Source organism: Ostrea edulis, chromosome 3 (genome assembly GCF_947568905.1).
Source record: "Ostrea edulis chromosome 3, xbOstEdul1.1, whole genome shotgun sequence".
In the NCBI taxonomy this organism is placed as follows: domain Eukaryota; kingdom Metazoa; phylum Mollusca; class Bivalvia; order Ostreida; family Ostreidae; genus Ostrea; species Ostrea edulis.
The window spans coordinates 93555576-93572374 of record NC_079166.1 but is presented as its reverse complement, the minus strand read 5'-3'; the positions used below and the strand labels follow the sequence as shown (position 1 = coordinate 93572374).

The following is a 16799-nucleotide window of genomic DNA, read 5'->3' as shown; positions in this document are numbered from 1 at the left end:
GCATACTTTCAGCACACCTGCAGTCTAAAATTGCAACACACTTTCAGCACACCTGCAGTCTAAAATTGCAACACACTTTCAGCACAATTTCATATGGGAAAATACCATTGAACAGCACAATTGCAGCACCTTTCAATTGCTGCAAGTCCAACAAATACACATAAATCTTATTATCTTTTATTAATAATTTACACATGATTATAAACCTTTAATGTTGGCATTACGTGTTTGTATGTTGTGTATACATAGTAACATATTTTGTAATGTTTAAAAAGATGATGAGTTCTTAAAACATAATTTCATGATTAATGACAGAGGCTATTCCAGTATGGATAACGATAAATATAAACAATGACTGTGTGTCATAACGCAATGTGTATGGAGAGTTTATGACTTCGCGATGTACATAACTATAAGCATTTTCTCTCCCGAGCGTTGTCTTGTATAAAACCGGCTTGTTATGTTCCCCAAACAAAGTTTGGGAACATATTGTTTTTACTCTGTTTCTTCTTCTTCTTATTATTATTATGTTCCCCAAACAAAGTTTGGGAACATATTGTTTTTACTCTGTTTCTTATTATTATTATTAAGGTCTTCCGTTTCCAACGGAAGACCTTCTAGTGATTCTACTGTTTATTAAGGTCTTCCGTCTCCTGCGGAAGACCTTACTATTATTGATCGCGTTCTTCTTCTTCATTATTATTATTATTATTATTATTTTCCTTGGTAGTACACGCGTTTTTCTCAGCCATTTCTCGATCGATTTTCACGAAATTTTCAGGAAAGATGTCTTTTGGTGACGAGACTTTGCTTGCAAAATTTCGTGCTTGACGTCACTTCCGGTCAGGAGTTATCTCTCTTTTAGTGACTTTTTGAAGGGCCTTGTTGTCCACACATCGCCTCCGTTAGTTTTGAAGCTAGAGTCTTGAAATTTCTACACAAGATAGAGTAAACATTTTAGAAGATTTGTGGGGGATTCGATTTTACCGGAGGCGATTTGCCTAAACGCTCGCCTGGACCTGAAAAAATGGATGCCAAAATTTTTCGCCGATTTCGGCGATTTTCGACTTTTGATCTCCAATATCTTTTTTCTTGCAAATATTTTGTTAAGACATGTAGAACAAAAGTTGTGCACATTTACGAGATCATTTCGAAAATATCAGGATTTAGGGGCTATCCCCATAAATTAGGGATCTAGAAGGGCTCAAAGTCTAGATCAAATATCTCAAAAATCGTTAATATTTTGGTATAAGTCAAAGAACAAAAAATGTTCATCTCAACAATCCAAATCTATTCATATAAAAATTCAGGTCATATGTTACGTAATAAGGGATTTTAAGGGCCAAAACCATAAATTTTTTACCCCTTGTATCTCGAAAACGACAAATATTTTGAAAAGCAATGAAGAACAAAAGTTGTTCAGAATGATGATCTGAACAATATGCATATTTCGTTTTTACCCTATGTGGCCCCGTTAAGGAGCTACAGTTTGGCCCCTAAAAATTACTTCTAGAAATAACTCGAGAACGGTAAAGAATTTCTAAATACTTGTTGAACAAAAAATGTTTGAAATGTCATGACCTTTCTTACGATATCAAGCAAAAGGGGCTGACCCTTTAAATTAGGGGCCCAGAAGGGTCCAAAAGTTTATGAGAATATCTCAGAAACTATTAATATTTTGTAATAAGTCATTGAAGCGGAAATGTTCATCTAAACGAGCTTGTTCTTATCAAATCAAAAAGTAGGTCATATGTTACGTAATAAGGGATTTTAAGGGCCAAAATCATAAATAATTGACGCCTCATATCTTGAAAACGACAAATATTTTGAAAAGCATTATTGAACAAAAGTTGTTCAGAATGATAATCTAAACAATATGTACATTTCGTTTTTTCCCTATGTGGCCCCGTTAGGGAGCTACAGTTTGGCCCCTAAATATTTCTTGTAGAGATAACTCGAGAACGGTAAAGAATTTCTAAATACTTGTTGAGGAAAAAATGTTTAAAATGACAAGGCCTTTCTTACGATATCAAGCAAAAGGGGCTGGCCCTTTAAATTAGGGGTTCAGAAGGGTCCAAATGTTTTTGAGAATATCTCAGAAACTATTAATATTTTATAATAAGTTGTAGAAGCGGAAATGTTCATCTCAACGAGCTTGATCTTATCAAATCAAAAAGTAGGTCATATGTTACGTAATTAGAGATTTTAAGGGCCAAAATCGTAAATATTTGACGCCTCATATCTTTAAAACGACATATTTTTTGAAAAGCATTATTGAACAAAAGTTGTTCAATGTGTCATAACCTATCGATCAATATCAAAAAATGGGTCTGTGGGCCTCATGGCTCGCCTGTAGAGTCGATTTCTGTCGATATCAGTCGATTTCAAAAACTTGTAACTGGTAAATATTTTGTAAGGACATATTGAACAAAAGTTGTTCAGTTTATCGAGATCTATCGATTGATATCAAGAAATAGGCCTATGGTCCTAATGGCTCGCCTGTAGAGTCGATTTTTTGTCGATATCGGTCGATCTCAATAACTTTTTACAGGTAAATATTTTGTAAAGACATATATAACTAAAGTTGTTGAGTCTATAGAGGGCTAACAAATGACATCAAGAAATAGGCCCGCGGGCCTTATGGCTCGCCTGGAGAGTCGAATTTCAAACGAATTTCACCGCAACTTTGCTTCAGAAGCTTATGATATGAAAAATTGATTATATCTAAAGTGTCTTAAAGTCGGAAACTAAATTGGGACTCATTTGTCTTTTTTTTTTTTTTTTTTTAACTCCGAGTGCATCAACAAATCGGACGGAAGACCTACTCGTTGCTCGCAACGAGATCGTGTCTAGTTATTATTATTATTATTATTATTTTTTTCCCTTTCGTCTCCGAGACCGTTGGATGGATTTTCCTGAAACTTTCACAAGTTATAGGGAACGATGGTACCTCGAGGCAATTTTTTTCATTTTTTCAAAATTCACTTCCGTTCGTCAGATACGTCCGATTTTCCGGCTTTTGAAAGAAACTTTGTCCGGGGGTAAACTTGAAAACCACTAAAGATAATCGAATGAAACTTTCAGGGATGATAGATCTATATTCTCTATGGTGCATGCACGTAATATTTTTTGTCGCCGTCACTTCCGGTCGTCACCGGAAGTGATTAAATAAATCATTAATTTCAAACTTTTTTCTTTGAAATTGAAACCTACTTTGGTTTACTATATCTCGTTCTAAATCTCAAAAAATGTTGACCCCACCGGAAGTTGAATCTCCAACTTCCGGTTATATCAAAGAAAGACTATTCATTCTGTCATTTTTCAGTGCCATAAATATCGGTCATGAAACTAGTTAATGAGTTGAGTTTTACATATATTATAGTCACTATAAATGTCTAGAGTAATGTCAAATATTTTTGTAAAATTTACTTCCGGTCGGCAAATACGGCTTATGAGCTGTTTTCGTTGTCAAGCGTTTTTCTCAGAAACGGTAAAAGATAGAGTCACCAAATTTTCAGATTTAATAGATCTCACTTTGTAGGCGTGTAGTAGGGGGGTAAGAATGTCGGCCGTCACTTCTGGTCGTCACCGGAAGTGATTAATAAATCATCAATTTCAAACTTTTTTCTTTGAAAATGAAACCTATATCGGTTTATTAGGTCTCGTTCTAATTCTCAAAAACTATTGACCCCACCGGAAGTTGAAACTCCAACTTCCGGTTATATCAAAGAAAGCCTGTTCATTCTCTCATTTTTCAGTGCCATAAATCTCGGTCATAAAACAAGTTAATGATTTGAATTTTACATATGTTATAGACACTATAAATGTGTAGAGTAAATTTAAATATTTTTGTAAAATTCACTTCCGGTCGTGAGATATGGGGTGGACATATTCAAACCTTGTTTTTTCAGTTTCTCAATAATGAATATAGATACACATTTGAAACTTGTAGAGTTGATCAACTAACATTAGTCCACTGTACACATACATTCAATTTTTTTGTCCGTCACTTCCGGTCTATACCGGAAGTATTTGAAAAATGTCGATTATCCTATTTTTTTTAGGGATTTCTGAGAGATGGTGGATAGATTTTCTTGAAATTTTCAGGAATAATGTCTTATGAAAGGACCTTGCTATAACTATTTTTCTTTTTACAAAATTCACTTCCGGTCGGAAAATATGGCCGATTTTCTGTTTCTCAAAAGGAATTTTGTCCAGCAATTTTCTTGGAAAAGGTAAAATATACCTTCATCAATTATTCAGAAATTATAAATCTCCGTTTGCAGTCGTGCAGTAGAGGGTTGAACATGTCGACCGTCACTTCCTGTCGTCACCGGAAGTGATGGAAAGAATGGCAAATTTAAAACTTTTTCCTTTAAATTGAAACCTATACTAGTTTATCAACTCTCTTTCAAAGTGTCAAAAGAATATTGACTCTGTCGGTAGTCAAAACGACTACTTCCGGTTTCTTGATAAAATATCTTTTTACTTTTCGTCTCTTTGTTCCCATAAATCTCGCTTATATTTGAAGTCTTTCATATGATTTTCACATGTCTTAATAAAAGTATCAACTTCTAAAGTTTTGATAATTTTGTTTTTCAAAATTGACTTCCGGTCGGTAGTAACCTACTACTTTTTCTTTCTCTAGTCTACTTCTTTTTGTTGAGAACTCTTTCAGATAGAGACGTGAAATTTTCAGGGAATATCGACAGTAAAGAGTCGCTGTCATTTATAGGAAAACGCATCTGAATAGTACTTCCGGTCGTCACCGGAAGTTACGAGAAAGGAATAAAAAATTCGACAATACATTTCTCATTCATTGTTAAGGCACATTTTCTGATACATTTAAATGATTTTCGTAGGAATAGAAAGCTCTTTACCGGAAGTGGTCTAACGGAAGACCTACTCATTACTAGTAATGAGTTTCTAGTTATTATTATTATTATTATTATTATTCTTTTTCTCCGGTACTTTTTTGTCCGGTAGTGTTCTCAGAAACTACAAAAGGGATCGATATGAAACTTTCCAGGATGATAGTATAGCGTTTGTAGATGTGCATAGTGATAGTCATTTTGTTTGCACGTGCATGCACGCGCGCGCACGTACATTGCAATTTTGGTACAAAAAATGGAAAATCAGAATATTGAAGGAAGCGATATAAAACCTAAATAGGATGATAGTATATCATTTGTACATATGAAAAATAATAGTTATTTTGCCAGCACGCGCACGCATGCGCGTGCACGCGCATTACAAAATTTGTACACTAACTTTGGAATCAGTCTAACTTTTTTGTTGTTCATTGAAATGGCTTGAAATTCATATCATAGGTAGATATTGAGACCCTTAACTGATTTGCATGGTCAAAATTACCAATTTGCACGCGCATGCACGTGCTCTTCATTTTGATTGGATAATGCTAAAACGTTTGTAACTATCTTATTTATGAAGCGAATGAGATGATATTCACAGCATATGTAGACAATATGTGTATCTATATGTTGGTGTAACAAAAAATGCCAACGCACACGCGCATGCGCGTGCAACGTTTTTTAAATGTTCAATTTTTAAAGGACGATAACGTTTTTGTTTTTCATCAAATTCTATTCATATTAGGGGTTTTGATGTATCTTGGTACTCCTTACAAATTGCTGTGGTTAGAATTACTGCTCAGCACGTGTATGCACGTGTGCTGAATTCTGATTGGACGATTTTGAAATCGCTATAATTTCCTTATATGTGGTGGAAAGGTTACGAAATTCATACTGTGGGTATATGATACAAATGCCTGTTGAACGACATAAACAAAAATTCGGAATCGTACACGCATGCGCGTGTATGCACGTGCAACGCTTTCTTTCATTTCTTGGTACTGAAATGACCATATTGAACGTACTACATGTAATTAAAGGATAAAATAAAATGATTTTTTCCTATAGATTCACAAGGACATCACTTTTTAATTGGGGGAGGTTTGGGGAACATCTGTAACGGTCCCCGTTACAATTAGAACTAGTTTGTATTATTGCGATTCATATGTTGTTTTTTAATTCTAAATTTTTGTTGTTTACTTTCAAACAATCAATCCTAGTACGGTCTACAAAATTCACCAAAATGCCATCGGGTTCGTTGAATGTGTGATAACGTTCGTGACTCGTGAATAACGTTTCTAACGTTATTTGACGTGGTCTGGGGAATTACCTTAATAAGTGAAAAAGCATGGCAAATGCAACATGTATGTTAGTGGCCAATAGACGAAGCTAGAATTCCGAGTAAGGATCAGGGCGTGGCGATCACCCGCCCGGACACGTAGGTTTCCTCCGGGTAGTCCGGTTTCCTCCCACATAGTCCCCACTAGTGCCAACATCCGTGCACGTCGGTAAACAACTAATACATCAGGGGCGGATCCAGAAATTGCGGTTACGGGGGCGCTACTTTATGCGGCAGGGGGTCTGGGGGCCGCCTTGAGGCACAAGTGGGTACAGTGGGGACCCAGGGGGCAAAGCCCCCAGAAGCTCCGGGATTTTACAGATTTTATAGGGCTTGAAATATGTCTCCTATTTAGTCATTTGTACTATTTTCTATCAATTTTGATAAAGTGAAATTAATAAAATGACGCAAATTTTAAGGGATTTGGAACAAAATTAAGTTCTCCGAATAAAGTTATGCAAGAAATCAAAAGATTTTGTCATTTATTTCTCCTGGAGTGGAAGAAATTATTGCTTCTTTTATCGTTTAATACATTTTTCTAAACACGATACCCCGAATTACCTTAAATTTGAAAATATTTAGGGGGGGGGGGGGGCTGCGGCCCCCTTAAATCCGCCACTGTACATTTTCCAACTATTATTACTATTTCAAGGGTCACTAGATTTGTCTAGAAAAATATTGTGAACAATAATACTCCTTTATCGATGTATGATTTACATAGCAGTCCGGAGAAGAATAAATTATCCTTGATATCACACTCTTTTTCATAATGATGTCTGTGTGCACTAACACATGTATCCCCACAACTATTTTTATCAAATACTTTAGATGGAAAAAAGAATTAAAATATTGAACTAAAATCACCGACATTCATTAGTCTGGTCCCCATTCCCGCCACTATAGTACACTTCCCTATTGAATGGAGTCTAATTAAGGGACCAGGCTAGGCTATCATAACATCTTCAATCCTCGGGAGGGTATTCTTACAGCTCGATAAAGTATAAAGTTTACACTTATCTGAATTATTTATGCACCACGTGATGGTTGACTTGTGTTGTTTATGTTGTGTTGACAACAGCAGATAAATCAGGTTCAGATGAATAAATCTCGATTACATTTTAAGAGCAAAAGGTCATGTTTAAAATACTGTAGCACAATAACAAGCACTGTGACTCCAGTTTTTCTTTTTAATTTCCCAATTCTCCGTCAATGCAGAAATCAAAGATACACTTTCCAAATATTTGACATTGCTACAAATCTCAGGTTCGAACATCTTTAATATAAGTTATTCAAATTACATTTTAAATCATTGTATTGTGAAAATAAACCACAGCTAAAGAAATGTGCATCTCCTCCTGCCGTCCTGTAAGCCATACCTGATCAATATGAAAGCAAATTGATGATGTCATAACTGTACATCGAGTGAAAATATGTAAAGAATTGTTAACTGTATCCTGTAAAATATTTCAATCATCGACAAAATATGGATTTTCGGGACGATCTGTCCTTCTTGAGTAAAAGCGAAAAGAATTACAGAATGTGGCCAATATTAACAGAGAATAATAAAACAACAAAACTACCTATAAATACACCTAACACTAACTCTACACTAAATCTACCAACGTATTTACAACGCAGATTACATGTTGTTGTTTTAATTTTTAAGCTTGCCAATCAATGTTAAGAGCGGAGCGAATTAGGACATGTCCTATTCGTCCAAAGAGCTGATCCACAATGAAATTCACCCATTCATATACACCCCCAAACTGTAAATGATATGTCCCTCCCAAAGCAAATCTTTTCAGGGCAAAACACTTGTAATGAAGCAACGGATAAACAGATTCGTCTTTTTAGAATAGGAGATTATTGATTATGAAAGATGGTGTGCAAAAACTAAAGTTACAGGCGAAGGCTATCCTCTCGCTGTTTTAAAGTAACGAAACGTTAAACAATGATTTCGCAGTAAATGGAGAAAAGAGTTTCAGTATTTTATTGCTATGGCAGTCAATGTTGATGGAGTAAAAGTTACATCTCAAACAGAAGTACACCAAAGAAAAGTTACATCTCAAACAGAAGTACACCAAAGAAAAGTTACATCTCAAACAGAAGTACACCAAAGAAAAGTTACATCTCAAACAGAAGTACACCAAAGAAAAGAGATTCATCATCGTCCACTGTGCCATGTTTAAGTCCAACAGAGACTTGATCACCGGATGATAACTGGAGCACAGAAACAGCGGAAGTGTCGTCATACTCAGTACTGCGTCCAGCTGACCTCAGTTCGAATTTATCCACTCCGTTGACTCTCAGTGTCGTAAGCACAATTTCGTTATAAGCCTCTATATTGTACAGAAACACGTATACTCCATCACGATCTGCAGTAAATATTCCAGTGGTAACTGAATAACCATGGTGATATCCGGAGAACGTTTGATTAAAGAGGACAGGTGTTCCGGAGTAGCGACTCGATAAACGACTAATAAATGCTGGATATGTCGACTTGGACACTACAATAAGATTGTATAAAGTAAAATATTTTAAAAAGTAGAATTACAAATTAGAATATATGTATCTGGATCAACTGGCAATGGTAGAGCAGCCAGTACTTTAGTTTTAATTCACATTAAATTTTTGTTGAGTTTTTTGTTAAAATTGAATTTAAAGAAAGCCTATATATAATCACATTCCACAATCTTTGATCTCAACTAATTCAGTATATCATAAAAAATATATTTCGATTTAGTTGGTGTTTTCAACCTATGATTTTAGAAAACAAAGTAATTTTTCTTAATGTTTAGGGTTTTCCTAAAAGTCACATTTTCATTTGCATGTCTTAGAGATGAATACACTGAATGTAAGTATAATTTCTCCTCACCGCTCATGTCATCCACAAGTTGCCATCCTGCGAACACAGAAGTCTTCCTCATTCTATCTGCGTCCACATACACATATTCACCGGCATTTAACCAACCAAATGTCATGAAGCTGCTGCTATCGTAATACCCGCTTTGCGAATCCACCCAAACATTCGGCTGAGAATTGCCATTACTAAAACGAATCCAGCAATTGTAATCAAACTTTCCAAAATTAACTGCTGACATCATAAAAACATAAAGACCAGAACGAGGCGCCACGAAGTTTCCAGTGGAGGTGGAGTAGGCATTGTGTGTGTCTAAAGTGTCGTTGTCATACACGATATGATAACCACTTACATCACGTGAAAGGAGAGCATTAAATGCTGTCATCTGAAAAAAAAAATCAGAATTGTTACATTTTAAAAAGAATGTGCAGACACACACAGTATTGTCAAATTCATAGATAATGCATGCCTATTTTTGTCTTTTTTCTTTACAAATTGACTCGGTTTACCGGTATATGTACCCGTTTTATTGATCTTCCAGCCAGAGAACATAGTATGTCTGGCCTCTGCACGGCCTGTAATGACCCTGACCCACACTGTGTCGTTTACTGTAAGGTTAAGGACGGCAAAAGAGGTCGTTGTGTCGTAATGTGAGGAGACTTCATGAGCCTTTGTCAGTCCTTCCTGCACCCCGTTAACAAGAAGAACCCCCTCTGTTAATCGTCCGTGTGCCTCTATCGTCCAGGAGAGCACATACAGTCCTGTTGTGGGTACAATAAAAACTCCAGTAGCATTGTCGTATCCACCACCGATATTTGTTATCACGTGATCGAATATGATGTCATCGACACTTGTAGAACTGTATGCCACTGCATGAAAGGCAACGTGTTCCGGCATCACTAGAAAATATCGACATGAAAAGGTGATTTTAACGAACAGTGACAATAGCAATGCTGCGCCTCGGGAAATAGTTGCTGTCTTGGGGGACAATAAACTTGCTATATATTATAGGGTTATTGAACGTATATTGGTGAATATTGGCACGAGTTGACTGTAAAAATGCACGAGCTTGCGAGTATTTATTTATATACATGTAAACTATAATGAAAGAAAGATATAAAAATAACCGTTCTTTTGAGAGAACACTTTGTACAAAATTATTTGATGTTAATTTCGATTTCATTACTTAGCACGAAAATGCAATGATTTTTTTTTCAAGATGTATACAATTTACAAATTCCAGAGGGAGCTGCAGAACTGTAGCTTTACGAAAAAACATGATGACAAAATTTTTTTTGTGGCCGGAAAGCTACAGCTCTGCAGCTACCCCAGCTACCCCCCCCCCCCCCAGCTACCCCCATCTTCTAGGTCTGCAAATACCAACTGAGGAATGAAACTACCCCAGTTTAAATTTTATTCCATCACATTGAATACGTATTGTATGCTTTGTGCCCATTAATTTTCAAATCAACTGACTGATTGTTATGTTTTACTTATGCTTAGCGCTCAGTGTCGTGGAAGTAAGGTTACTCTAACCTGCCAACGCCTGCCGTGACACGGGACCTCCGTTTTTAACATCATATCCGAGAGACCCGTTATTCTCACTTATAAATGCCGAGCATTTGGCGAATGAACCATCACTACCTATGTTAACGTCGTAGGTTTGTCATGGCCCGAGCTCCAAGTTACTAAGGATCAAATCAATACTATTTAAATCAATCATAAAGTAGAAATTTGATATCAAACTATGGAACAGCTTACATCTACTGATTCCTGGTGTTTATCTGTTTGATTTGTAGCAATATCGTATCTGATTGATGAATTCGTTTAAAACAATCAAAATTAAAAAAAAATGACGTCGAGATCTTGGTGTCGTACAATACATGCCAAAGAAGAGGAGTGTGGTGAATAACAGCTGGGTTTTAAAAATAGTTAACACTATTTTTACCAACAACTGATCAAGGAAGGTCGCATGTGACGTCACTGTATCACGTGACTACATTTGTAATTGGCGATACTTTTTACATTAGGGCTTAAATTTAAATCTGTGTTATGAGTAATTACCGCAATGTTTCAGCGAAATGCCTATGGCTGGTTGATTGGTTGAATATTGTTTAACGTCTCTCTTGAAAATGTTTCACTCATATGAAAACGTCACCATTACAAGTGAAAGGCTGCAAATTTAGGCCTATGATCGGTGCCTACAACCTTTTAGCAGGGAGGCATCTTTATCATGCCAAACCTACTGTGATACGGGGCCTCGGTGTTTTGCGATCTCATCCGAAGGACCGCCCCACTTCGTCGCCTCTTATGACAAGCAAGGGGTACTGAGGACGTATTCCAACCCGTATCCCTGCGGGACCGAACTAATGATGAGCATTGATTAGTATATGCATGAAAAAGACAAAATGCATATAATTTTGCATACTTTTGAAAGATGCGATGTATAATTTGGTAGATATTTAAAACGTCGTCGATAAGTTGAAGGCCATGGCAAGAGTTGTTTGGAAGATTTTGAAAAAAGTCTGCCTCATAAGAATATATAAACAGGTCATCTAAGAAACATTTCGTACCCATGTGAATTACAACAGAGTGGTGAAAGTCCTAATGAAATATTATATAGATAATGTATTCATAATGTTTTGAAAAAAAAGTTATTTGCGTACATGTACATTGAGAAAACAATGCGTGAAAGGTGAAGATAACGAACAGTGATCAATCTCAGAACTCCCGTAAGGCATACAAAAGAAAGGGTTGGGCAAACACGGACCCCTGGATATACCAGAGGTGGAATCAGGTGATTAGGAGGAGTAAGCATCCCCTGTCGACCGGTCACACACACCTTGAGCCCTATATCCTTATCAGGTAAACGGAGTAACCCGTAGTCAATGTTGACTTTCTACTTCATAGAAGGCCTCCGTGTAAATCAAAATAAGTATTTGTTGGCTGTTTAGAGTGTTTCCCCATACCAAACCATATGATACAAAATACACTGCACTCCCTAATATGAATTATATAGAAATTAGAATACTATAAGAATAAAATTATATGTGATTAAATGGGATTTGCATTATTACACGTGGATACTGAAATAATATATTCTTTGAAAGAAAAATATTTGGCTTACCATTTTCTCTGTCAGATAAGAAATGTGTGATAGAAGTATTCCAGCTGTCCAGTCTTCGATTCATATCACTCAACGATTCCTTTGATTCTCCGATATCTTTTCTGACGTTTCCATACAAAGATTGTCTTAATTCTCCGATATCTTTTGTAATGTTTCCATATATATCTTGCAAATTTGTGATTTCGACATCGTGTGTTCCAATCATGTTTTCCCAGTTCTTGTCGGTGGTATCCAAGGCAGTACTTTTCTCCTGCAATGCATTCACTTGCTGTCTTAATTTTTCATTCTCTTTTTCTAACACAGAGTGTCTTTCAGTTGCAGATGCCTGCTCTTTCATCAACGCATCAACTTTATTCATCAATAAATTGTTATTCCTCTTGATTTCGATGATATCCATCGTAAATACTTGCATTTTTTGAATCATCGAAAAACGCACCAAGGTCTCTTGATTTAGAATATCTCTAAGAATTCTCGGATTGTTGCTTAATGTGTGGTTTTGAGGCGGAACAGAGATTTCTGTATCACTACCTGTCAACAGAGAGTTAGCCAGCAGCAGAGCGTGTAGACGGAGAAACATGAAACATCGCAGGAAACGATGACACAACATATTCCGAATTGTCTCCGCTTCTTAGTTATAAAAGAAAATTCCCAAACACGAACAAGGGATATTAGCTGTAGGAAGAACAATATGTGTTATAAATCAAATGACCGAGAACAAATATATATATACATTGGTAGCGAGAAGCAGTCTACTCTGTCTTACTTGTTTTTAAGGAGGCACGCCCACACGGCTCTTAATGTCATTACAAATAGGTTTTTCCATTACGAAAGACAGATCAAATGTGGAAGTCAAAAGCATTCGATCACTTACGTTCAAGACCCACTGTGTCAATTTCAACAAAATAGCACAAAGTAATAACTCAAACATTGACTTTCTAAATTATCAATTCCTGCATGATGGAGATGCATTTCATATATCCTTAAATAAATTATATATGTGGTAAAAATATCCATGATAGTTATGAATGAGTTATTTCTTTTATATATTTGGTCCGTTCACGCAGCTTAGATGCATTGACAACAATAATTTTTTCGTCAAATATGGATATTTTTGCATTTGCAATTTTGACACAATCGATATTTTCTAAGAAAGAAAAACAAAATTCTTAAATTTGTGTCACTTGTAATTAGAGTAGTCACTCCATTCTATTCCTTTGCGTAAAATATTTTCGTCTTGATAAATATTTGTATTCACCGCGTGTCGGTCTATTGTGCCTCCCTGCATCGAGGAATTCAAACAGAGAGATAACTATTAGTATTTGCCAACTGGAAATTTTTTAATATTTAAAGCTGATACATGTAACCCTTTAAAAAAGCGAAGGTTGAGAAACAGTTATTAACAAAATGGGATTTTCTCTGAAAATAATTCTTGAAAACGGTACTTGAATTTTACGTTAAACAAAAATAGATTGTCAGTCTTTTGATGAGACAGCAAGATGCATCTAAGCGAGGAGAAAAGTACAGAAAAGGTTTTTCCAATTGTATGTAAAGATCATAACGAACCACGTGTTAAATAGATCCATCTTTCAGACTCTTGATATCAATTAGAAACACTCTCAAGTATTATGAAAACGCCTACATCATCTTTTCACTTGAAATAAAAAAAACATCCAAGCATAATCAGGGATAAAATAATCTTATTCAGAACTCTATAATTCTAAATGCAATTCATAAACAAGTAGCATACATCCCAAATGTCACATAGAAAATTTTGATTTGACAAGTATGATAAAAATCTGGTACTTCGTCCTTGTGAGACGCACCGTTTACATAGTTTTGGTGCAGTTTAAAAAGTATCAAATATGGGTCAGTATCTTTTCACAAAGGTCACATAACTAACTTGAGTCACCTTGGCCCATATCTAAAAAAAAATCGGGGTGATTCAGGGTTAGCTCGATTCGTTTCGGTTTCGATTCAGAACAGCACAGTCCGTTCTTTTCCGATTCGGTTCGTGTTAGGTCCAATTAACCCAATGACAGTACAAAAACATTCATGATGAATAGCTTAATTTCATTCAAGTTTTATATAACTTTATGTCGTCATTTATCTATAGCTGCATATTATATGATAGAAAAAAGAAAACATTGACAGTCTATTGAAAGTTGCTTTATTAATATGCAGCATAACTTTTGGAGCATTAAACAAAATTGAAAGTTAATCTAAATGTATATTATATTTCATTTATATGTCAAAATTTTAACAGTTATATCAACTGCGAGACTTTGGAAATACCTCCTTTATTGATTTGCTTCTCTTTAATGAATCATTTAATCTGTGTCATTATGAAAAGTGAAGATAAGGAACAGTGATCAATCTCATAATTTCTATAAGCAATGCAAATTAGATAGTTGGACAAACACGGACCCCTGAGCACAAAAGAGATGGGATCGGGTGCTTATGAGAAGTAAGTATTCCCCGTCGACCGATCACACCCGCCATGAGCCCTATATCTTGATCAGGTAAACGGAGTTATCCGTAGTCAAAATCAGTTTGCCAAGAACGGTCTAACAATCGGTATGACACACGTCAGACAGCATTTGAACCAATGATAGGTTGTAGTGGCAGAGTAGATCGTTAAATGTAGAACGACTATATAATTTGCAAAATGCTGACTTTAAATTATCTACGATGTCTATTTCACCCCAGTTCTGACAATAATGTTAAATGTCATGTAAAAAATTGTTTGTATGTGAGTGGTGAAAATGATCAATCTCAACTGAGTAGGGATTTAATTCTCTGTTGCATAAAAATCCACACGTTCTGTACATCACTCGGACGCCATATTTGTTGTTTTTTGGTGTATGTCAAATCTAAACCGAAGCGAACAGAAATCTGGAATTTGTAAACGGTACATTTAATCAAAGGTATTAATCACGATGTACCGTAATTTACAGTGTACAGCATATACCTAGGATTCGCATGTAAAACGTTGATCCCTAGTGTGGCCTCACCCTACCCCTGGGGGCATGCTTTTAACAAACCTGAATTTACGCTATGTAAGGGAGCTTTCATGTACATTTGAACTTTTCTGGCCCAGTAGTTCTTGAGAAGATTTTTAAATGACACAATCCTATCTTTGCATTCCAGTGATTATCTGCCCCATTAAGGGGGCATGACCCTATATTTGAACAAACTTGAATCCCCTTTATTGTAAGGGTGATTTGTATAACGTTTGATTGAAATTGGCCCGCTGGTTCTGGAGAATAAGATTTTCAAAATTTGTCAGTATTTTTTCGCTATTATCTCCCCTTGGAGAAGGATGTTGTCCTTTATTTGAAAAAAAACTTGAACCCCCTTTACCCAAGATAATTTGTGTCAATTTTGGTTGATATTGGACGTGGTTCTGGAGAACAAGATGCAAATGCAAGGTGATTATAATGAACAGTGATCAATCCCACAACAGTAAGCAATACAAAATAGAGTGTTGGGCAAACACAGACCCCTGGATATACCAAAGGTGAGATCAGGTGCCAAGGAGGAAAAGGCATCACTTGTCGACCGGTCACACCCGCTGTGAGCGGAAAAGTTTACAGCGACGATACAACGGACAACAGAAAGTTTTCATCAGTACATTTATACCCAGGGGTCCGTGTTTGTTCACATCTATATTTTGTATTGCTTATATGAGTTTTGAGATTGATCACTGTTCGTTATCTTTACCTATGCAAGTATTCTCAGGTAGTACATATTCAAATTTATTCAAATTGTGGTCTATTGGGGTAAAATGGGGCCATAGTAGGCTATCAAAAGCAGTGTTTCCGTTAACGCAAATCTCTGCGTAATATACATATAAAATATCTTCTAATCCCCCCCCCCAAATCAGAACGAATGGACTTAATCATCGAAACAGATCATCGTGCGTTACAGTGAAAACCACGAAGTCACAAAATTCAAGACTATTACAATGGAGTTAAGTGTTACAGAAATACACAATATTGTACGACATTTCCCAGGCAAAAAAGAAAATGGCTAATTTCTGTTCACGATCAACGTAGGATTCTAATCTACATCATTGTTGGTTTATTTACAATTGACATTGATTTAAAAAGATATGAGCGTATGTAATGAAGTTGATTCAACCTATATGTTTTGCTGCTTGAATTTGATTTTGTTACGAATGGGTTGTTGTACGTGTGAGTGGAGTGAGTTATATTTTAGCGCAAGTAAAAATGCGACCAGTTTGGGCGTTCATGCTCAGATTGGGTACGGCAACAACATCAGTCAGGTGCCACGTTTGCAGTTCCTACCGTTATGAAAATGGTGATTGTCCAGTTAGACATAGGATTGGTAACGAAATGTGTAACCATTGGATAAGGAAGGATTCTGTTAGGCGGGCGTATGTTTTCCTAGCCGTGCACGAGTAGAAACCAAAACAATTTAGAGGTGCAAGGCAGGGAAACTGTGCGGATATTTGGCAGAATATAAAGGGGGTGATATCATTTCGTTAAGGAGGAACACAAGTGGGAGACCCGGAGTCCGAGACTTACAGTCGTCGATGGCATGTCGTAGGAGTGGGAGACCCGGAGTCCGGGATTTACAGTC

At 36.2% G+C, this 16799-nt stretch overlaps 1 protein-coding gene across 1 annotated transcript; it reads right to left on the bottom strand.

Annotated features, from left to right (window-relative positions):
- Positions 1–7471: 7471 nt before the first annotated feature.
- On the bottom strand, positions 7472–12918 carry LOC125673044 (uncharacterized). Its single transcript, XM_056159451.1, has 4 exons — positions 12198–12918; positions 9580–9969; positions 9086–9448; positions 7472–8717 (listed from the first exon to the last, which is right to left on the bottom strand). Exons 1-4 carry the CDS (start codon positions 12802–12804, stop codon positions 8335–8337), a joined length of 1743 nt encoding a protein of 580 aa, XP_056015426.1. The 5' UTR covers positions 12805–12918; the 3' UTR covers positions 7472–8334.
- Positions 12919–16799: the final 3881 nt, after the last annotated feature.